This window comes from Artemia franciscana, chromosome 9 (genome assembly GCF_032884065.1).
Source record: "Artemia franciscana chromosome 9, ASM3288406v1, whole genome shotgun sequence".
NCBI classification, from domain to species: domain Eukaryota; kingdom Metazoa; phylum Arthropoda; class Branchiopoda; order Anostraca; family Artemiidae; genus Artemia; species Artemia franciscana.
In genome coordinates, this window is record NC_088871.1 from 270610 (window position 1) to 293860 (window position 23251).

Here is a 23251-nt window from a genome sequence, read left to right on the forward strand (position 1 = left end):
TTTATGTTGGGAATTTGCCTTATCACTTCCTATAGCAGGAGATATATTAAAATAGCAAAGAAATACAGTAGAAGATAAAAAGTTTTCTTTCTTTTGAGGTGGGAATTTAGCTTCTCATTTCCCATAGTAGGAAATAAATTAAAAATAATACAAAAAATACTGTAAACAATAAAAGGTTTTCTTTCTTTTACGGTGGGAATTTGGCTTTTCATTTCCCATAATAGGAAATCAATTAAAAATAGTACAAAAAACACTGCAAACAATAAAAAGTTTTCTTTCTTTTACGGTGGGAATTTGGCTTCTCATTTCCAATAGTAGGAAATAAATTAAAAATAGTACAAAAAATACTGTAAACAATAAAAAGTTTTCTTTCTTTTACGGTGGATATTTGGCTTTTTCTTTCCTATAGTAGAAAATCAATTAAAAATAGTAAAAAATACAGTAAAAAACAAAAAGTTTTCTTTCTTTTACGGTGGGAATTTGGCTTTTCATTTTCTATAGACATAAAGTAAAATAATAAAAAAAATACAGTAAAAAACAAAAAGTTCTCCTTGTTTTACGTTGGGAATTTGGCTTTTCATTTCCCATAGTAGGAAATTAATTAAAAATAGTACAAAAAGTACTATAAACAATAAAAAGTTTTCTTTCTTTTACGGTGGGAATTTGGCTTTTCATTTCCTATAGTAGGAAATAATTTAAAAATAGTAGGAAATGAAGTAAAAACTAAAAGCTTTTCTCTCTTTTATGGTGGGAATTTGGCTTTTTATTTAATAACGTGGGAAATAAATTAAGAATAGTAAAAAACAGTAAAGAATAAACAGTTTTCTTTCTTTTATGGTGGTAATTCCTATAGAAGGAAGTAAATTAAAAATAGTAAAAAATACAGTAAAAAATAAAAAGTTTTCTTTCTTTTACGGTGGGAATTTGGCGTTTCATTTTCTATAGACATAAAGTAAAATAATAAAAAAAATACAGTAAAAGACAAAAAGTTCTCCTTGTTTTACGTTGGGAATTTGCATTATCACTTCCTTTAGTAGGAGATGAATTAAAATAGCAAAAAAATACAGTTGAAGATAAAATATTTTCTTTCTTTTACGGTGGGAAATTTGGCTTTTAATTTCCCATAGTAGGAAATCAATTAAAAATAGTACAAAAAATACTGTAAACAATAAAAAGTTTTCTTTCTTTTACCGTGGGAATTTGGCTTTTCATTTCCCATAGTAGGAAATCAAATAAAACTAGTACTCAAAATACTGTAAACAATAAAAAGTTTTCTTTCTTTTACGGTGGGAATTTGGCTTTTCATTTCCCATAGTAGGAAATCAATTAAAAATAGTACAAAAAATAATGTAAACAATAAAAAGTTTTCTTTCTTTTGCGGTGGGAATTTGGCTTTTCATTTCCCATAGTAGGGAATCAATTAAAAATAGTACAAAAAATGGCGTAAACAATAAAAAGTTTTCTTTCTTTTATGGTGGGAATTTGGCCTTTCATTTCCCATAGTAGGAAATCAATTAAATATACTACAAAAAATACTGTGAACAATAAAAAGTTTTCTTTCTTTTACGGTGGGAATTTGGCTTTTCATTTCCCATAGTAGGAAATAAATTAAAAATAGTACAAAATACAGTAAAAAATAAAAAAGTTTTCTTTCTTTTACGGTGGGAATTTGGCGTTTCATTTTCTATAGACACAAAGTAAAATAATAAAAAAATACAGTAAAAAACAAAAAGTTCTCCTTGTTTTACGTTGGGAATTTGCCTTATCACTTCCTATAGCAGGAGATATATTAAAATAGCAAAACAATACAGTAGAAGATAAAAAGTTTTCTTTCTTTTGAGGTTGGAATTTAGCTTCTCATTTCCCATAGTAGGGAAATATGTTTTTCCTAGTAGTTTTACGTTGGGAATAAATAATAAAAAGTTTTCTTTCCTTTACGGGGGAAATTTGGCTTTTCATTTCCTATAGCAGGAAATAAATTAAAAATAGTAAAAAATACAGTAAAAAACAAAAAGTTTTCTTTCTTTTACGGTGGGAATTTGGCTTTTCATTTTCTATAGACATAAAGTAAAATAATAAAAAAAATACAGTAAAAAACAAAAAGTTCTCCTTATTTTACGTTGGGAATTTGGCTTTTCATTTCCCATAGTAGGAAATTAATTAAAAATAGTACAAAAAATACTGTAAACAATAAAAAGTTTTCTTTCTTTTACGTTGGGAATTTGGCTTTTCATTTCCCATAGTAGGAAATCAATAAAAAATAGCACAAAAAATACTGTAAACAATAAAAAGTTTTCTTTCTTTTACGGTGGGAATTTGGCTTCTCATTTCCAAGTAGGAAATAAATTAAAAATAGTACAAAAAATACTGTAAACAATAAAAAGTTTTCTTTCTTTTACGGTGGGTATTTGGCTTTTTCTTTCCTATAGTAGAAAATCAATTAAAATAGTAAAAAATACAAAAGTTTTCTTTCCTTTACGGGGGAAATTTGGCTTTTCATTTCCTATAGCAGGAAATAAATTAAAAATAGTAAAAAATACAGTAAAAAACAAAAAGTTTTCTTTCTTTTACGGTGGGAATTTGGCTTTTCATTTTCTATAGACATAAAGTACAATAATAAAAAAATACAGTAAAAAACCAAAAAGTTCTCCTTGTTTTACGTTGGGAATTTGGCTTTTCATTTCCTATAGTAGGAAATCAATTAAAAATAGTAGAATAAATACTGTAAACAATAAAAAGTTTTCTTTCTTTTACGGTGGGAATTTGGCTTTTCATTTCCTATAGTAGGAAATAAGTTAAAAATAGTAGGAAATGAAGTAAAAAATAAAAGCTTTTCTCTCTTTTATGGTGGGAATTTGGCTTTTTATTTAATAACGTGGGAAATAAATTAAGAATAGTAAAAAAAAAACAGTAAAGAATAAACAGTTTTCTTTCTTTTACGGTGGTAATTCCTATAGAAGGAAATAAATTAAAAATAGTACAAAATACAGTAAAAAACAAAAAGTTTTCTTTCTTTTACGGTGGGAATTTGGCTTTTCATTTTCTATAGACATAAAGTAAAATAATAAAAAAAATACAGTAAAAAACAAAAAGTTCTCCTTGTTTTACGTTGGGAATTTGGCTTTTTATTTCCCATAATAGGAAATCAATTAAAAATAGTACAAAAAGTACTGTAAACAATAAAAAGTTTTCTTTCTTTTATGGTGGGAATTTGGCCTTTCATTTCCCATAGTAGGAAATCAATTAAAAATAGTACAAAAAATACTGCAAACAATAAAAAGTTATCTTTCTTTTACGGGGGAAATTTGGCTTTTTATTTCCTATAGCAGGAAATAAATTAAAAATAGTAAAAAAGTTTTCTTTCTTTTATGGTGGGAATTTGGCTTTTTCTTTCCTATAGTAGAAAATCAATTAAAATAGTAAAAAATACAGTTCTTTTACACTACTACTATATTCATTTTCTATAGACATAAAGTAAAATAATAAAAAAAATACAGTAAAAAACAAAAAGTTCTTCTTGTTTTACGTTGGGAATTTGCCTTATCACTTCCTATAGTAGGAGACATATTAAAATAGCAAAAAAACACAGTAGAAGATAAAAAGTTTTCTTTCTTTTACGGTGGGAATTGGCTTTTCATTTTCCATAGTAGGAAATCAATTAAAAATAGTACAAAAAATACTGTAAACAATTAAAAGTTTTCTTTCTTTTACGGTGGGAATTTGGCTTTTTCTTTCCTATAGTAGGAAATCAATTAAACTGGTAAAAAATACAGTAAAAAAGAAAGTTTTTTTTCCTTTACAGGGAAATTTGGCTTTTCATTTCCTATAGCAGGAAATAAATTAAAAATAGTAAAAATACAGTAAAAAATAAAAAGTTTTCTTTCTTTTACGGTGGGGATTTGGCGTTTCATTTTCTATAGACATAAAGTAAAATAATAAAAAAAATACAGTAAAAAACAAAAAGTTCTCCTTGTTTTACGTTGGGAATTTGGCTTTTCATTTCCCATAGCAGGAAATCAATTAAAAATAGTACAAAAAATACTGTAAACAATAAAAAGTTTTCTTTCCTTTGCGGTGGGAATTTGGCTTTTCCAAATTTGCCTTATCACTTCCTATAGTAGGAGATATATTAAGATAGCAAAAAGATACACTAGAAGATAAAAAGTTTTCTTTCTTTTACGGTAGGAATTTGGCTTTTCATTTCCCATAGTAGGAAATCAATTAAAAATAGTACAAAAAATACTGTAAACAATAAAAGGTTTTCTTTATTTTACGGTGGGAATTTGGCTTTTCATTTCCCATAGTAGGAAATCAATTAAAAATAGTACAAAAAATACTGTAAACAATAAAAAGTTTTCTTTCTTTTACGTTGGGAATTTGGCTTTTCATTTCCCATAGTAGGAAATCAATAAAAAATAGCACAAAAAACACTGTAAACAATAAAAAGTTTTCTTTCTTTTACGGTGGGAATTTGGCTTTTCATTTCCCATAGAAGGAAATCAATTAAAAATAGTAAAAAAAATACTGTAAACAATAAAAAGTTTTCTTTCTTTTACGGTGGGAATTCGGCCTTTTCTTTCCTATAGTAGGAAATCGATTAAAATAGTAAAAAATACAGTAAAAAATAAAAAGTTATCTTTTTTTTACGAGGGAAATGTGGCTTTTCATTTCTTGTAGCAGGAAATAAATTAAAAATAGTAAAAAAAATACAGTAAAAAATGAAAATTTTCTTTCTTTTATGGTGTGAATTTTGCTTTTCATTTCCTTCCATTTGCTTTCATAGCAGGACATAAATTGAAAATAGTAAAAAATAAAAAGTTTTCTTTCTTTTACAGTGGGAATTTGGCTTTTTCATTTTCTATAGTAAGAATTAAATTAAAATAGTAAAAAAACACAGTAAAAACTAAAAAAGATTCTTTCTTTTATGGTGGCAATTTGGCTCTTCATTTCCTGTAGTAGGAAATAAATTAAAAATAGCACAAAATACAGTAAAAATAAAAAGTTTTCTTTCTTTTATAGTGGAAATCAGGTTTTTCATTTCTTATAGTACAAAATAGATGAAAAATAGTAAAATAGTAATAGTCTTTTCCTTTGAGGTGGAAATTTAGAATTTTTTGTTTGTATACTAGAAAATCAGTAAAAGTATTAAAAATTTAAAGTATAAAATTAAAGTTTTTCTTTCTTTTAAGGTGAGAATTTTAATTTTCATATCTATAGTAGAAAACAAACTAAAAATAGTAAAAAAATAAAGAAAAAATGTTTTCTTTCTTTAAGGTGGGAATATAGCTTTTCATTTCTTTTCATTTCTCTTAAAATTACGCTATAATAATTTGTAATTTTCTTTATAGTGATGTGTAGGTTTTTTTTTATATAAATTTTCTGCGTTGAGTAATCAAGGAGCCATGGAGTTTTCTAATCGCTGCAGATAGATTGCAGTATCCAAAGAAAGTGTTCTTGGGCCAACTCTTTTCCTGGTGTTATGAATGACCTAGGGGTAAACTTACGATACAAAATAACCGCTTTACTGATGGTACGATGACAATTATCTCCATAACAAATGACGAATATCATAGCAAACCCCATAAAAACTTCAGATCAAATTTGAAAAATTCAGAAGTGGGTAGAGGCTGGAATTAAAAAGTTCAATGCATCAAAACAAAAAGTTTCTCATTTCGAAGGCGTTGAATGTCAGACAAATCCTAACTTTATCTTCAAAGGAATAGTAATAATACAATTAGACACCTTAAGCCTTCTTGGAGTCCAATTTTTTCAGATCTGACATGGGCTGAACATCTCAGCAAAGTGAAATTCTCCTGCTCTAGGAAGCTAGGAATATTCCTAGAGCAAAACCCTGACGATTCCACCTCGTCTCTGGTCGCGTCTTACATCAGAACAGTCTCAGAACATACATGTTCTCATTTTGCCAGTGCTCCAATACGCCATAACCCATGTCTCCATCGTGCTCAAAATCGAACAGCCTGCAGAGCAACCTCTTGAGACCCTAATGCCAAACCTCTGCAATCGATCCAATGTCGTTTCGACGTGGCAGCTGCGTCGTTTTTTTATAAATATATGCATTCCCCTCTATCAAAGGAGTTATTGAGGTTCGTTCCTGAACGAACAATGGCTTTAAAGGCAATTTGTTAAAACACAGCTCGACAGTATTATAGGCATTTTTAACCCCGTCAGGAAGACCTAAAAATTAGCTTAACAAGTAGCTCCTTTCAACAATCCTTCTTACCTAGAACAGCCCCCCAGCAGATGTAATCCCTGAAAAATCTTTCCTTGGAGCGTTCAAGCGAAGGCAAATCATGTACATCAAAGGTTAAAATAAAATGACAGGGTTACCATAAGTATCATTATTATTGATTGAGCCGCAAAGATAGTAATAAAAAAAAGCATTTCCATGAATCTTCAAAACTTTGGCAGGAGAATATGTCTTTCGGCGCCTTATGGGTGTCATTAGGAGGGGGAGAGATCGGTTTTTCCCCTATAGATTTCGAAAAAAATTCGTCCTAAATTTTGATGAAGTGACGCTCCTTGCCTCCAAGAAACGGGATTCCTAAGTTTGCAATTCGTTGTGCCCGTGGTTCTGATAGTGCAACGACTATCAAACAGTTCGGAGCGACCCGGCTCAATAGTAACCAAAACAGTAAGGAGCGACCCGGCTCAATAGTAACCAAAACTCTAAAAAATTGAATTTTGATATCAATAGCTACATCAAAAGAATCGCATTTTAAGGCTGATTTTAAATATATAAGTTTCATCAAGTTTAGTCTTACCCATCAAAAGTAACGAGCCTGAGAAAATTTGCCTTATTTAGGAAAATAGGGGAAAACACCTCTTAAAAGTCGTAGGATCTTAACGAAAATTACACCATCAGATTCAGCGCATCATAGAACCCTAATGTAAAGGTTTCAAGCTCCTATCTACAAAAATGTGGAATTTTGTATTTTTTGCCAGAAGACAAATCACGGGTGCGTGTTTATTTGTCCCCTCCGCAATCCCTCGCTCTTTACGCTAAAGTTTGACTTTTCTCCACAATTCTGCTTTTTAAAACAATTAAAAGCTTTAGCGTAAAGAGCGGATTGCGGAGGGGACAACCCATTTCATATACGGAGTAATTTCCGTTCGTTTTAAGTTTTAATGTCGCTCCTTAATTTCAGCTAAAAAAATTAGTTTTTTTTATTTAATTATAATCTAGGGTCAAATCTATAAGGGTTACTGACAGAGATAGGTCACGAAACTCCCTGACATCGACCTATGTCAAGGCGTCTGTAAGTGTGCAACTGATCACAACTGATTCAAGATTGAATTACGCAATTGTAAATTACACATTGTGGAGTGTAGGATGTCTTAAGCGTTCGTCCAATTGCTTTTTGATAAATGTTGCTATTGAAAATGCTGCTTTGCCTGAAAACCTAATACAAAACAGATGATGATACAGCAGATAATACAAAACAGATGATACAAAACAGAAAACAAAAACCTAGGTTTTTTTGTTTGGGAAAAACTCCATTTTCTTATGAGAAATACATCAAAGATATAGTTTAGAAATTGCTCTGGAAAACTTGAGCTTAGCCTCATTTAATAGGTGTCTCTGATTACTTACTGTAGTGTAACCCTCTTCTTGATCCTCTGACTGACATCTGAAAGTCCTCTTTGCAGGATAGGTTTTGTTTCTGGTCTATTTAGGAATGTTGTAGTAACAGGAGTTGTAGGGGCAGAATCAGAAACATGCCCTCCAGCGGGAGAAGGGCGCCCCAATACACGAGAAAAGGAGAAACTGGGCTTTGGTGGAACTGAAACATAGATAATCCTTTTTTAAGTTTAGGTAAAAAAAACGTAACTAGACTATGGAAAACAAACAGAAAGATATTACCAATACTGATTGATATCCATACAACAGAAAGATAATCACACTTCTGTCGTGTATAATGGATGTCTCGCATTGAAAAATTACAGGAGTGAGCGAAGAATAAGCTTCAACTCGGAATGGTTATTTCTTGTCAAAATAGTAGTTTTCTATAACTTCACCTATTAAATAGAATTACTTAATTCTATTATTAATTAGAATTAATTCTATTAATAGAATTACTTAATTCTATTAAGTTGGGAGCAGGCAAAAAATCTTGAGTACGCATTGAAGTGTCCAGCTAGGAGCAAACTGGAAAGATAAATAAATACTGGAATTGGTTATAGTTTTGTTAAATTCCTTGTTAGTGTCATAAAATTACCACTATTCCTTACTGAGGTAGTTTTAATTCACTAAATAGGGAGTAGGTCGTCCACAGTTAGGGTGCTAGGATGTCATAAAGAAAGATTTAAAGGAAATGGGAACTTCCTGGGAGGTTGTAAAGAGCGAAGCTTTGAATTGATTTGGATGGAGGATGAGCGTGCATAGCTGTGTTAGCCTCGGGAGGCTTGGTGTTAAGGTGAGTTGTTAGTAGTAGTAGTAGTTTTTATCGTACAATTTCCCCAAAGCTTTGTTATTGCTTACTCAACCAACACACTCTTGATTTCTACTCGCTAACGCATCGCAAAAACAGAGCTTTGTTCTATTCTTACGTTTTGGTTTGTTGGGCCGTCGCGAGTTCGAAGCAGAACTTGAGTAGCTGAGTGCAAATGTTCTATGCTTCAATAGAAAAGAGGTTTGATACTAGGTTGGCGTTCAAGTAACTAACACAAACAATTATAATTAATGAATAAAAATCATAATTATAACTAATTGGTTCAAAATAAAATAAATATCATGTTTGTTCTAGAACAACAGAAATAAAAAATCTTTATAATTGTTCTGTACTATAAGGCAGAAGAAACAGAAAAGCTGTTACTTATTAAGAACGCATAAAAGGCTTAATTATAGTCCCCCCTCGATTTTAGGATAAAGATAATAACAATCAGTGGTCATTAATAATAATCAAGTCCTGGAATACATCTTGCTGACCACGGGGAATCTAACCTGTCTTAGCTTTCCCAATGTAATTCCACAAGTAATTGAAGTGTTAGAATATAGAGTTTTTTTTATGGCACTTGGTATTTACCAAGTGACATATAGCGATCGCAAATTCTGTCGGTCTGTCTGTCGGTCTGTCTGTTGGTTCCAGTTTTACTAGTTTAGGTACTTCCAGATAAGCTAGGACGATGAAATTTGCCAGTCATATCAGGGACTAGACTACATTAAATTGGAAATATTCGTTTCCCCGATTCGACCATCTGGGGGGGAGTGGGGGACGGATGATTTGGAAAAATTAAAGATAATGAGGTATTTTTAACTTAAAAACGAGTGATGAGATCTTAATGAAATTTCCTCTTTAGAAGGATATTGTGTCTCAGAGCTCTTATTTTAAATCCCGACCGGATCCGGTAGCACTGGGGGGGTTTGAAGGGGGAACCTAAAATCTTAGAAAAAGCTTAGAGTGGAGGGATCGGGATAAAAATTGGTGGGAAAAACAAACACAAGTCCTAGATACATTATTGACATAACCGGAATGGATCTACTCTCTTTTCGGGAGTTGGGGGGAGGTTTAATTCTAAAAAATTAGAAAAATGAGGTATTTTTAACTTACAAAGGAGTGATCGGATCGTAATGAAATTTCATATTTATAAGTACATTGTAAATCAAATCTCTTAATTTAAATCCCGACCGGATCCAATGTCATTGGGAAAAGGCGGGGGGGGGGGTAATCTTGGAAAACACTTAGAGAGGAGAGATCAGGATGAAACTTGTTGGAAAGAATAAGCACAAGTCCAAGATACATGATTGACATAACCAGACTGAAGCCGCTCTCTTTGGGAGAGTTGGAGGGGGTGTTAATTTGGAAAATTAGAAAACTTGAGGTATTTTTAACTTAAGAAAGGGTGACCGGATCTTAATAAAATTTGATATTTAGAAGGAACTAATGTATCAGAGATTTCATTATAAATCCTGACCAGATCTGATGACATTGAGAGGAGTTGGAGGGGGAAACCGGAAATCTTGGAAAACGCTTAGAGTGGGGAGATCGGGATGAAACTTGGTGAGTAGAATAAGCAAATGTCGTAGATATGTGATTGTCGTAACTGGACAGGATCCGCTCTCTTCGGGGGAGTTAGGGGGGTCCAGTGCTCTGGCGAGTTCGGTGTTTCTGGACGTGCTAGGATGATGAAAATTGGTAGGCGTGTCAGGGACCTACACAAATTGACTTGATAAAGTCGTTTTCTCCGATTCAACCATCTGGGGGCCTGAAGGGAGAGAAAGAATTAGAAAAAATGAGGTATTTTTAACTTACGAGTGGGTGATCGAATCTTAGCGAATTTTGATATTTAGAAGGACCTCGTGTATCAGAGCTCTTATTTTAAATCCCGACCGGCATTAAGCCTCTGATTTTCTTTTTAAATTAATCTATTGATTCTTAGAATTTTGCTAGAGCTCATGCCATATGAGTTCTTTGCTCTTGGCTCTTCCGACCTCGTCACAAGTGCCATATGAGCTCGTAGCTGTTGTTTTTACTAAATAGCTTCATGTCACATTCATCCGTGTTATTGACAAAAATTTAATGTAAAATTCTTGAACTTTGTTGGAAAATTTGTAGCAATGATATTTTTCTGTCGTGATGCAAAATTTGCTGTATGACATATTGTAAAATGCGTCAAGTCCAATTTTAGTGGATGTTAAACTAGACATCAATTCTGAAGCATAATCAGCCCCTCCCCCCACAGACACAGACATATATAATAGTTTATTTTCTTTTTAGTGTCCACATCGCTCTGTGCCTCAATCTGAAGCTTGTTTGCATTGTGTTGAATTTATGACCATTTTAATATCATATTAACAATTATCTTCGATATGGGAGGGAGGAGAACACCATACTACATACTAATCCCTGAGCCCTTTTGCTCTTTTCAATAAAGTTTAACTCATGTGTAACAAAGCTTCGATAATTCTAAAAATTTACAGTCTTAAGAAAGTTGAGGGGGAGGGTGAGGGTAGAGCGAAAAAAAATTTCACGTTGTGGTGTCTTAGTTTTTGAAGGGAGTTTAATGGAAAATACTGATCATGAGAGATGTCCCTCCCCTCCACTTTTGTGTTGTTAAGCATAGCAATGGGATTTTCTGCATGACACGAAAATGTTCATGGAATAAAAGAAGAGCTATTGCCCCCTAACCTGCACTTATATTGCACGCTTAGTTGAAAAACAAATCCCTCCGAAATAAAGATATGTTAGGGTATACGTCCCCTCCCCGTTAATGTGAAAGACCTTTCACGATAAGTTGAAAATTTTTTACCTAGAATTGTAGTAAAGTTCAGGCATCCCATCCCATCACAAAAGATAAACCAGTTTCTGTCCCCTCCTAATAGCTGCTATGTAACCATACAATGATACATATCTGTTAGTAATACTGCTGTAGAACCAGTAACTTCGTATGGGTTGTGTATGTTTCATAGCAAATGCGCAACCACATGGCAGCATGGCAGCTGAAACTGGGAGGCTATGTATATTGCTTTTTGATAGTTTTAAGCCGATTGGCTATCCGTAACTTTCAATCGTTAGTATTTTGGCCGTAATTGTGCTAAAACTAGTACTAGTTTGTTTAAAACTGTTTAAAACAAGTGTTTAAAACTAGTAATTGTGCTAAAAACTAGTACTAGCACCACAAAATAACAGAAATCACCACTTTGCTGCGAAACAATCTTTTTGTTTCTTCAATAGAACTTCGAATTTTCGAATTTCGAAATTCGAATTTTCGAATTTCTGGTTTCTTCAACCAGAACTTCGAATTGTTGCTCAATAGTCCCTATTGCGAGTTTCAGATTATTTGCATGACCTGATCTGACCCCCCCCCCCGGATAAAAAAAGAAAAACTAACAAATAGACAAAAACATGACAAACCTTATCGAGAGAAACAGAAAATTTTGAACTGTTGTAGAGTTAACTAGAAAATTTTTGTATAAGACTGAATTAGCATTACTGTTAAATTCGTTAAAATTCATATAAGACTAAATGAACAGGCTGAATTAGCACAGAGTTGCAACAGCAACTCTACAGGGTTTGGTCATAATGAGTATGGCCAACCTTTTTATGGGTATCTTTAAAATTATACTTTTCTTATGCAAACAACTTTTGACGGGTGACTTCAAACTTAAAAAATTTAACATTTTCTAATTGCTATAAAATGTAAAATTCTTCTGACGTATGTATTTCTTAAAAGTTTCGTTTAAGATAGGCAGGGGTTGCTCGTTGCTTATTGTTGCTTGCCAGGAACTTTTTGAAAAAGCTATCCACTTGACTGTCACTAAGTAAAACTGAGCCGTTATTAAAATTAAATAAAATCAAAATTGAAAAAAATAATCCTGTATATTTCCTTGGTCAAACAGAACAAATGGTCAGCCAGAAAATTACTAAAAAACTCTAAGACAGTAAAAAAAAAGACAAATAGAAAGTTAAAGGGAAAATACGCAATTCATAGTTACTTTACCTGTTGCTGATACTATTCTATCCGTCACTGCTTTTGTACTGGAATCAACCAATGCTGGAATGGCCAATAATTTTTCTCTATCACCCATGTACATTTCAATTAATTGATCTAATTTATTTTCTATGTCATCTACCTAGATTAATAAAAAGGTCGGGATCAAAAAGTCATGAAAAATCTGCGCATTGAAATATTCCTTTATTTTTATTTTAAGCATAATACTCAAAAGTGAAAGGCAATTTTTCACAGTAGATGTTTGTTTTATTTAGAAGAAAAGACACTACTGACAGAAAAGTACCTTAAAAATTTCAAATTATAACCAATGTTTCCATCTATGTCCAAAGTTAGTCAAAACTCCCTCAAAACTGGCAAGTTATATTAAAAATATGGAAATATTTTAGAAATTCGTACAGTTTTGGACATTCACAGGGGGAGGGGCTTTGATGAATTTTTTTTCCTTGACTTGACTTTATTAACCAAAAAAACTACACACAAAATTGGTACAAAGGAGACAGAGAGGCAGCTCGTACGTCTCCTTTAATAATCAAGGAAAAATAAATTGCACGAAGAAAAAAGAGAAAATGAAAAAAAAAACACAAACAAAGAAAACATTGACTAATGGACATTGGGAAGGAGTGTACAAAAAGAAATTATAAATAAGTCAAAAATGTATTTGATCCCTGCTACTTTAGACAGAATGAACTAATCCTTATGCTTTCTTCCAAACAGTTCGTGGTAATGAACTGTCATTAAGGAGCGATCCGGCTCAATAGTAACCAAACTTTAAAAAACGGAATTTTGACACCGATAGCTACATCAAAAGAATCGAATTTTTAATCTGATTTAAAATATACGAGTTTCATCGAATTTATTCTTACTAATCAAAAGTTTACGAGCCTGATAAAGTTTTCCTTATTTTCGAAAAAAGGGGGAAACATCATCAGATTCAGCGTATCAGAAAATCCTACTGAATAGGTTTCAAGCTCCTATCTACAAAATTGTGGAATTTGTATTTTTGCCAGAAGAAAGGTCGCGGATGCGTGTTTATTCTATTTTTTTTTTTTCAGGGGTTATCAACCCAGTGGTATCGATCCAGTGGTCCTGGGTTATCACAAGAGGCTCATTCAAACGGAAATTAAAAGTCCCCGTGCCCTTTTTAAGTGACCAAAAAAATAAAGGGTAACTAGGCCCCCTTTCCATGTACACTTTTCCCCATAGTAATCCGATCCAAATTTTGAGAGAGGGGTTTTGTTAAGCATATTCGAAAAATCTAATAACTATGTCTTTGAGGATGACTTAATCACCCACAGTCCCTGAGGGAAGGGCTGCAAATTACGAACTTCGCCCATTGCTTACATATAGTATTAGTTATTGGAAAGCATACAAACATTTCCAGGGGGGATTTTTTGGTGGGAGGAGGGTCGGGAGGGGGTTACATGGAAGGATCTTTCCATAGAGGAATTTGTCATGGGAGAAAGGAATTTTCTATGAAGGGGGCGCCGGATTTCCCAGCATTTTTTAAAGAACGATCAGAAATTAAATGAACAACAAGTTTTTTTCAGTTAAAATAAAGAGTCACATTAAGACGTAAAACGAACAGAAAATATTAAGTATACGAGGGGGCTCTCTCCCTACTTAATACCTCACTCTTTACACTAAAATTTTTTAGCATTTTCTAAAGAGCTATTTATTCTAATTGAATGGTATTTTTTAGGGATCATTCTAAAAGATTTGGAACAAAATTCGAACTTTAGCCTAAAGAGCAAGGTACTGACTAGGGGAGAGCCCCCTCATATAAGTAGCAAGTTCTGTTCTTTTTTTAATGTTGCTTCTTACTTTCAGTCGAAAAACTCTTTTTTATTATTTAATTATTTAAAGAGTGATTAAATAAAAAAACAAGTTTTTTTTTTACTGAAAGTAGGGAACGATATTAAAATTTAAAACGTACAGAAACTACTCCGTGTATGAAAGGGGCTGTTCCTTCCTCAACGCCTTGCTGTTTACGCTAAAGTTTGATTCTTTCTCACAGCTCTATTTCTTAAAACAATGGAAACTTTAGCGTAAAGAGCGAGGCGTTGAGGAGGGAACAGCCCCTTTCATACACACGGAGTAATTTCTGTTCGTTTTAAGTTTTAATGTCGCTCCTTGCTTTCAGTAAAAAAACTTGTTTTTTTTTTGTTTAATTTCTGAATGTTTTTGAGTTAATGAATGTTTGATTTTGGCTCTACGCAAATGAATGATTAAAATGAATTTTGCGTATTATTTTTTTTTGCTAAATGACTTTCTCTTAGATTTGATCAAACGATTTTGAGAAAAAGCGTCGGGGAGGAGGCCTAGTTGCCCTCCAATTTTTCGGGTACTTAAAAAGCCAACTAGAATTCTTAGTTTTTAACGAACGTATTTATTAATAAGAAATATACGTAACCTGCAAATTAACTTATGTAACGAACTTCTATATTCGTATATTTTTATTATGGTTATGAGGGGGTTTTCCCCCTCGTTAATATCTCGCTCTTTACACTAAATTTTTAATTTTGTCCCAATTGTTTAAGAGTGGCCCCTGAATCACAAAGGCTGTAGAATAAATAGTTGAAATTACTAAAAATACTTTAGCATAAAGAGCGAGGTTCTTAGGAGGAGATGAACCCCCCACATGCGTAATGATCTCTGTTCGTTTTAAGTTTTAATGCTGGTACTTACTTTCAGTTGAAAAAAACTTTTCATATTTATTTTTTCATTGTTTTTTTGAAGTAATGCTAGAAAATCCTGCGCCCCCTTCATGTAATTTCTCTTCTCCCATGACAAATTCCTCTAAGGGAAGATCCTCCCGCGTAGCCCCCTCCCCTCAACCTCTTCCAACTAAAAAATCCCTGTGAAAAGGTCTGTACATTTCCCAATAGCCACTTGGTAGCCCTCCAAATTTTTCCTTTAGAATGAGCCCTCTCGCAAAATTCTAGGGGTCACTTGGTCAATACGATCACTCCTGGAAGAAAAAACAAAGCAAAGCAAACAAACAAATAAATAAAGACGCACCCGTGATCGGTCTTCTGGCAAAAAATACAAAGTTTCATATTTTTGTAGATAGGAGCTTGAAACTTCTAGAGCAGGGTTTTCTGATACGCTGAATTCGATGGTGTGATTTTTGTTAGGATGCTATGACTTTTGGGGGTTGTTTCCCCTATTTTCCAAAACATGGCAAATTTTCTCAGGCTCATAACTTTACGAGTCGATAGGTAAGACTAAATTTGATAAGACTTGTACTTTTAAAATCAGCATAAAAATCCAATTCTTTTCATGTATCTATTAGTATCAAAATTCTGTTTTTTAGAGTTTCGTTTACTAACTAGCCGTGTAGCTCCTTACTACAGTTCGTTACCACGAACTGTTTGATGATGATTCACTTGCTACTCTTGGGAAGTTGATATCTTAGACCTAGTCTAGATCTCTAATTTTTTGCAAACGAGAAAAGGTACTTGTTCCTAGCTCTTAATAAATAGCTATGTTTATTTTCAACCAAAAGATTCATGCTATGGAAAAAATAATCACTATGTTGGATATATAAGAACCATATGCTCAAATTAAGGTGAAAATTTTGTTGCAAATCCAGAATACCGAGAAATAAAAAAGAGGTTTTATTTTCAGATAGGCGCCATTAAGACCTTATAAATCTGGGGCGCAGAAGGAAAATTAATTTCATTTTAGAAAAGGTTCAATCAAAAGTATTTGATATATGGTTTAAAGTACCAAGGGCAGTTAAAATACAATCTGATAGTTTAATTGTGTTATGTACACAACTGCACAATTATATAATTCTTTAAAAGCTATGGAAAAATAGGGAATATAATTTTTAATGAAAAAACCTCATTTGCTGTTATTGGTAGTAGCAGATGCGAAGCTTAAAAAAAAACATGCGTGAAAAGTGAGCAAAAAATTAACAGAAAATATAAGGCACCGAATAGCTTAAGAAGGTGTAGCTCTCGTTTGAAGATTTAGCTGTGTTTTGAATCAAAGATTTTTGCATGTTTGCATTTTAGGATTTTTACAGACCAAAAGCATTGTCAGATTTAACAAATCCGAAAAATTCGACAAATATTTAATCAGTTTTGAATATTTTAAGTTATTTTTACCTACTGAACTTAGTAAATCAACTATATATAATTTAATGGTATTACCTCTTATCCATCTATTTCGAGAGTAATTTAAAAATGCTAGCAAAGGTTTTTTGTCAAATAGTTAGGTGATGCTAGACATTTAGGATGAAATGGTTATAGCAGCGCACAAGCAATAAAGACTGAATTTGTATGAGAATATAAAAACTAAAATTTATATATCTTTGAAATTCCAGGTAATTAAAAACAAAATAAAAACAGAATTTCTTGTTTGAAACAAAGGGGTTGAAACAAAAAATAGAAACGGGAAATCCAAATGTTGGCCTGGTTGATTTTTATCTTATCTATTAAATTGAAACAAAAACACAATTTCGTTCTAAATTTTCAAAATCAGCTTTAAAGTTAGAAACCACTGTGAAAAATAAGCTACAATCAAACTTTAACAATTAGGATTGAACAGTAAATCGATGTGACTGCAAACATTTTTTTTATTCAATTTGCTTTCAATTTGCTTTCAGCTACCGGCGCTACCCAAACTCTCATACTTGGCGATATGTTAAAAATTTACCACCCAATACCAAGAGACAAAAACATTAATTTTGAATATAGCTTCATAAAAAAAAGCCAGAAAGACAGAATGTTGTCCTTAATTCAAACAATTGTGCTGATCTTTGGCGTTATAGTAAATTCCTAAATATACTTTAATCAGGAGCGTTATCAAAATATGACTGTAAACAGTGGGCTACAATTTTTCTACACACCATTAACAGTTAAATTACTATGGCTTTATTCTTATTTATATTTTGTTCATATTTTTTTTAGTGCAGGACCATGGACCATGGGCCAGCCTTAAAGAAACAGAACTATGTTCTTATATCAAAATTCTGTTTGCTCAACTTGTTTCGTCACATTTGCGGCACAAAACTATACAAGGATCCAAAATCCTTAAAAGGATTCAAATTCAAAAAATCCTTACGACCGCATTTCACCTTCTTCCAACAAATTTTAGTTACGTGCATATGCTATTCTGATTTTGTACTGTACAAATACATCCAGTTTCAGTGATAAAAGAGACATTGCATGTTTTTATTTTTTCTTATTTTTACATTAATTTGAAGATCATGGTAATAGCATCTTTTTTTAAGTCTAGGTTATTTCATATGTCTCTATTAGCTTAAATACATAACATGTCACAGAATAAAAATGCTGTAATAGAAACAAAGCGAAATAGATACGTCAGATTTAAATAAAAGAATAAGATTTTTGAATTAAAATGGAATAGTTGTGAGCATCAAGTCATGGCTAATTGCAGAAAAAGCCAAGACAGATAGTCCAATTGAATGAGAAGGAAAACTTGGCGTTAATTTTATGTATATTAGTTATAATTAATTTTATGTTAATTAATAATTAATAAGTAAATTAATAATAATTTAATAAGTAAATAAGTAAATAGGTAAATAGTAAATAGTAAAATAGTAAATAATAAATAAAATAGTATATAAAATGTAAATAGTAAAATAGTAAATAGTAAATAGTAAATAAGTAAATAGGTAAATAAGTTAATAGTAAGTCTATAATAAGTTAATAAGTTAATAATTAATAAGTAAATAATTAATCTTAGGTTTATTAATTAATTATTTGTTTATTAATATTATATTTAATAAAGAAATCACAAAATAAAAATCAAATAAAGCTTGATTTACCTGACGTTCTATTTTTACTACACGGGATGCAAGACTCAGCTTGGACTCGTATACATCTTTAGATTTGCTTCCTTGCTTTCCTAAAATTTGATCTAACCTGAAAAATAATACAATGTATTTTTATTTCACATAATTTTTTTGGGTTTTTGCTTAAATATTCGTTTTTGTCTTTGAGCTCGTTATTTAGTTTATAGCAACTAAAATTTCATCTTCAAGTCACACTGAACACTTCCGCGTTTATTTTGTGGTAGGGTCTGTTGGAGGTTTTCGTTCAGTTAATTTTTCAGGCCCAAATAATCGTTCAGTTTAGCTTGCCATGTCCCTTTTAACGTATGCCAAACTTGATCGACATTCAGCAGAGCTTATTGTAAGTAATGGGATAGTCAGTGGATAATGCCTCTGATTGGTTGAGAGTGATGTCATGCTATCGCCAGCAACAAACAAGAGGCCTTTTTCAGTGACACACGTGCAAAAATTGTCAGCAATAAGCTTTATTGAACGCGGGGTATGTGTCTCACCTAGATAGCTTCCGTAATAACGTTGTCTTCTAGCCAGGCTAACAGAAGGACCCCTTTGAATATTTTTTCCCACTTTTCTTTTAGCCTGTAGAGAGATAGTAGGCTTATGGTTTATAATCTTCTGTTCCCCCCCCCCCAGTTGCTTAAGGAATCAAAAGAGTCCATATAAAGAACTTAAATAAGGGTATCCTCTGCCAAACCTAAAATCTGCATATTTCAGATTTCAAGAAAACCGTGAAGTAGCGAGTTTGTTTTAGGTTTTGGGCTAAAAAAACAAAAACAAAACAGATTAAAATCCTAAAGTTTTTACCTAAAGTACTGCAGTAGTTCCCCATAAGATTTAAGTTGATGATTAGGCAGGGCACTCAACATAGGTTTTGATTCGTTTCAAACACCCCTCTCGCATTCAGTTGGATTTGCAAAAACAAATAAAGTAAATTAACGAGATGAAAAGGTATAGGGTAGTCTGCAAAAAGCCATAAAAATTTAGGATTACACGGCTGTTTGACTCACTCATACTTTTGTTTTATTTTAATATATTAAAATATATTACCAAACATATATATATATATATATATATATATATATATATATATATATATATATATATATATATATATATATATATATATATATATATATATATATATATATATATATATATATATATATATATATATATATAGCCAAGTCTAAGCATTAAGATTATGGCCTTGCACCATATCCCCTTTCTAAAAACCATACTGCTGTTCATCTAGTTCTAAGGACATCGGGGGATTCTAGGGCCTCTACACTGTTCGGAGTATCAGCATGCTAAGTTGTTTGTTTCCTACAGTAATCAAGCTAATGCAGCACTCTAACTCGGATTACCTTTATTTTAATGTAGTTTTATTGAAGTTTTTCTAAGATTGTTAGGTATTTCCCCATTTTCGAACCTCATTAACAATCTTCGGTAATTTGTCTCTAATTTCATAACCGCTACATTTCAAAATTTTATCATGATATTTATCATTTTCTTTATAACTTCCTAGAACTTTATCGTAGTTTAATTTATCATATTGTTTTACCCATCCTTCTTTAACAGTCCTTTATCACTAATTGAGATACCCTCCTTGTTATTAGTAAGCTCAGAAATCTTTAAATATCGACTTTTGTAGGGTTTTACCAATTGTGAAATAGGTACTTAGTGTATTTTGATTTAGGGTAGTCATATCGGATCTTGATAATTAAAATTCAATCATTTAGGGGAATTCCCTTTAGTGACCATGAGCTGAAAGAAGTAAAGGGTGCATGAGTGTGCAAAGTTTGAGAGGGAGTGTTATTTTGTCCTGATTTTGCTCTTCCATGACATCAAGTTTGACGGGAAGCCATATCCACCTTTCTACTAATAGCTGTCTATAAGGCCTCCGCTTTAAATGAGCTATTAGCGTGAAGTCTTGTCTCTGGAGGGTTCAGAGCCTAATTTTTGGGACGCAATCCAGCTCTGTTTAAGATACAACATTATTTTTGAAATATTTTTTTTTTATAAGTAATGATTCTCAGCTTTTCGTGGTAACTAACCAATAGTAACCAAAACCACAAAAAACAGCATTTTGATACAAATAGATATATCAAGCAAATTGAATTTTTATGCTGATTTTAAATATATAAGTTTTATCAAGTTTAGTCTTACCAATCAAAAGTTAAGAGCCTGAGAATATTTGTCTTATTTTTGAAAATAGACAAAAACACGCCCTAAAAGTCATAGAATCTTAATGAAAATTAAATAAAAAAAACTAGTTTTTTAAACTGAAAGTAAGGAGTGATATTAAAATTTAAAACGGACAGAAATTACTCCGTATATGAAATGGGTTGTCCCCTCCGGAATCCCTTGCTCTTTACGCTAAAGTTTTTAATTGTTTTAAAAAGTAGAATTGTGACAAAGAATCAAACTTTAGCGTAAAGAGCAAGGGATTGCGGAGGAGACAACCCATTTCATATACGGAGTAATTTCTGTCCGTTTTAAGTTTTAATATCGCTCCTTACTTTCAGTTTAAAAAACTAGTTTCTTCTATTTAATTTCTGAACGTTTTTGAATTAATGCATTTTTGATTTTGGCTCTCCGCACATTAATTAGTAAAATGAAATTTGCATATTAATTTTTTTTGGCTAAACGGCTTTCTCTTAGTTTTGATCAGGCGATTTTGAGAAATAAGAGGTGGGGAAAGAGGCCTAGTTGCCCTCAAATTTTTCGGTTACTTAAAAAGGCAACTAGAACTTTTAATTTTTAACGAAAGTTTTTATTAGTAAAAAATATACGTAACTTAAGAATTAACTTGCATAACAAACTTTTATGCTCTTATATTTTTTATTATGTATATGAGGGGGTTTGTCCCCTCGTTTTTATTAGTAAAAAATATACGTAACTTAAGAATTAACTTACGTAACAAACTTTTATAATCTTATATTTTTATTATGTATACGAGGGGGTTTGTAACCTCGTTAATGCTTCGCCTTTTACACTAAATCTTAAGTTTTGTCCCAATTCTTTAAGAATGACCCCTGAATCAGAAAGGCAGTGGAATAAGTAGTTGAAATTACTAAAAACACTTAACATAAAGAGCAAGGTATTTATCTCCTCCTAAATACCTCGCTCTTTATGCTAAAGTATTTTTAGAACCCCTCATATGCGTAATAATCTCTGTTAGTTTTAAGTTTTAATGCTACTCTTTACTTTCAGTTGAAAAAATTTTCCGTGTTTATATTTTCATTGTTTTTTTTTATAGTAATGCTAGAAAATCCCGCGCCCTTTTCATTGAATTTCTTTTCCCCCATGACATGTTCCTCCAAGAGAAGATCCTCCCACATAGCCTCCTCCCCTCAACCCCACCCCAAACCAAAAAAATCCCCCTGAAAACGTCTGTACACTTCCCAATAACCATTACTGTATGTAAACACTGGACAAAGATTGTAACTTGCAGCCCCTCCCCCACGGACTGTGGGGGAGTGAGTCATTCCAAAGACATAGTTAGTATGGTTTTCGAATATGCAGAACAAAATGGCTATCTCAAAATTTGGATCCGTTGACTTTGGGAAAAAAATGAGCGCGGGAGGGGGCCTAGGTGCCCTCCAATTTTTTTGGTCACTTAAAAAGGGTACTAGAACTTTTCATTTCCGTTAGAATGAGCCCTCTTGCGAGATTCTAGGACCACTTGGTCGATACGATGACCCCTGGGGAAAAAAAACAAAAAAACAAATAAACACGCACCCGTGATCTGTCTTCTGGCAAAAAATACGAAATTCCACATTTTTGTAGATAGGAGCTTAAAATTTTTGCTATAGGGTTCTCTTATACGCTGAACACGATGGTGTGATTTTCGTTAAGATTCTATGACTTTTAGGGGGTGTTTCCCCTTATTTTCCAAAACAAGGCAAATTTTCTCAGGCTCGTAACTTTTGATGACAAAGATTAAATTTGATGAAACTTATATATCTAGAATCAGCATAAAAATTCGATTCTTTTGATGTATCTTTTAGCATCAAAATTCCGTAATAAGAGTTTCGTTTACTATTGAGCCGGGTCGCTCCTTACTACAGTTCGTTACCACGAACTGTTTGATTACACCATCAGATTCAGCGTATTGGAGAACAGTACTGTAGAGATTTCAGGCTCCTATCTACATAAATGTGGAATTTTGATTTTTGCCAGAAGAAAGATCACGGATGCGTGTTTATTAGTTTTTTTTTCAGGGGTGATCGTATCGACCCAGTGGTCCTAAAATGTCGTGAGAGTGCTCATTTTATTGAAAATTAAAAGTTCTGATGCCCTTTCATAGTGACTAACAAAATCGGAAGGCAACTAGGCTCCCTCCCACGCTCATTAAATAATTAACTTAAAAAAAATATATTCTATTTTCACTGTTCTTGATATTTTAGTGTAATTTCACCGACATTTCAAGATCAATAATATAAGGTCAAGTAATGTAAGTTTTTTTTTTCAACAAAGAAACGCACCTCCTCTAAAATTGAATTTATTTTGAATAAAAAAATTAGATTATTATTTAACTATACAAAGTTTCTCACATTTTCTGGACTCAATAATGAATTTATTCCAACCAAAATTATTTTAATCATTTTTTTTTTTCATTTTTTAAAACATCAGTGATTGTGTAAACTTTTACGTAACCAATTAAAAAAAGAGATTTGTTTTCATCTCCTTGAAATTTTAATGTAATTTCACCGACATTTAAAAACCAACAATATAAGTTCAAGTAATGTAGGATTGTTTAACCAGAAAAACACACCTCTCTTAAATTTGTATTTAATTTGAATGCTAAAATACAAGTTATATCGTTATTCATTTATTTAAAAGGTTCTCACATTTTCTACGCTCAATAATGGACTTAATTTGACCAAAATCTAATTTTAGAGTTTTTCTCTAGAAAAGTGACATAGAACACAGATTTCTTAACCAACATCTCTATGA

At 32.1% G+C, this 23251-nt stretch overlaps 1 protein-coding gene across 5 annotated transcripts in view; it reads right to left on the minus strand.

Moving 5' to 3' along the window:
* The window catches only part of LOC136030850 (potassium voltage-gated channel subfamily KQT member 4-like), a 317182-nt gene that overhangs the window by 17435 nt on the left and 276496 nt on the right, over nucleotides 1–23251 (minus strand). For all 5 annotated transcript variants that reach the window (XM_065709896.1, XM_065709898.1, XM_065709895.1 and 2 more), the window contains 3 exons: nucleotides 18269–18365; nucleotides 12460–12592; nucleotides 7613–7802 (listed from right to left, as the gene is read on the minus strand). In XM_065709896.1, coding sequence (XP_065565968.1) covers nucleotides 7613–7802; nucleotides 12460–12592; nucleotides 18269–18365 — 420 coding nt within the window. The remainder of the gene's footprint in view (nucleotides 1–7612; nucleotides 7803–12459; nucleotides 12593–18268; nucleotides 18366–23251) is intronic.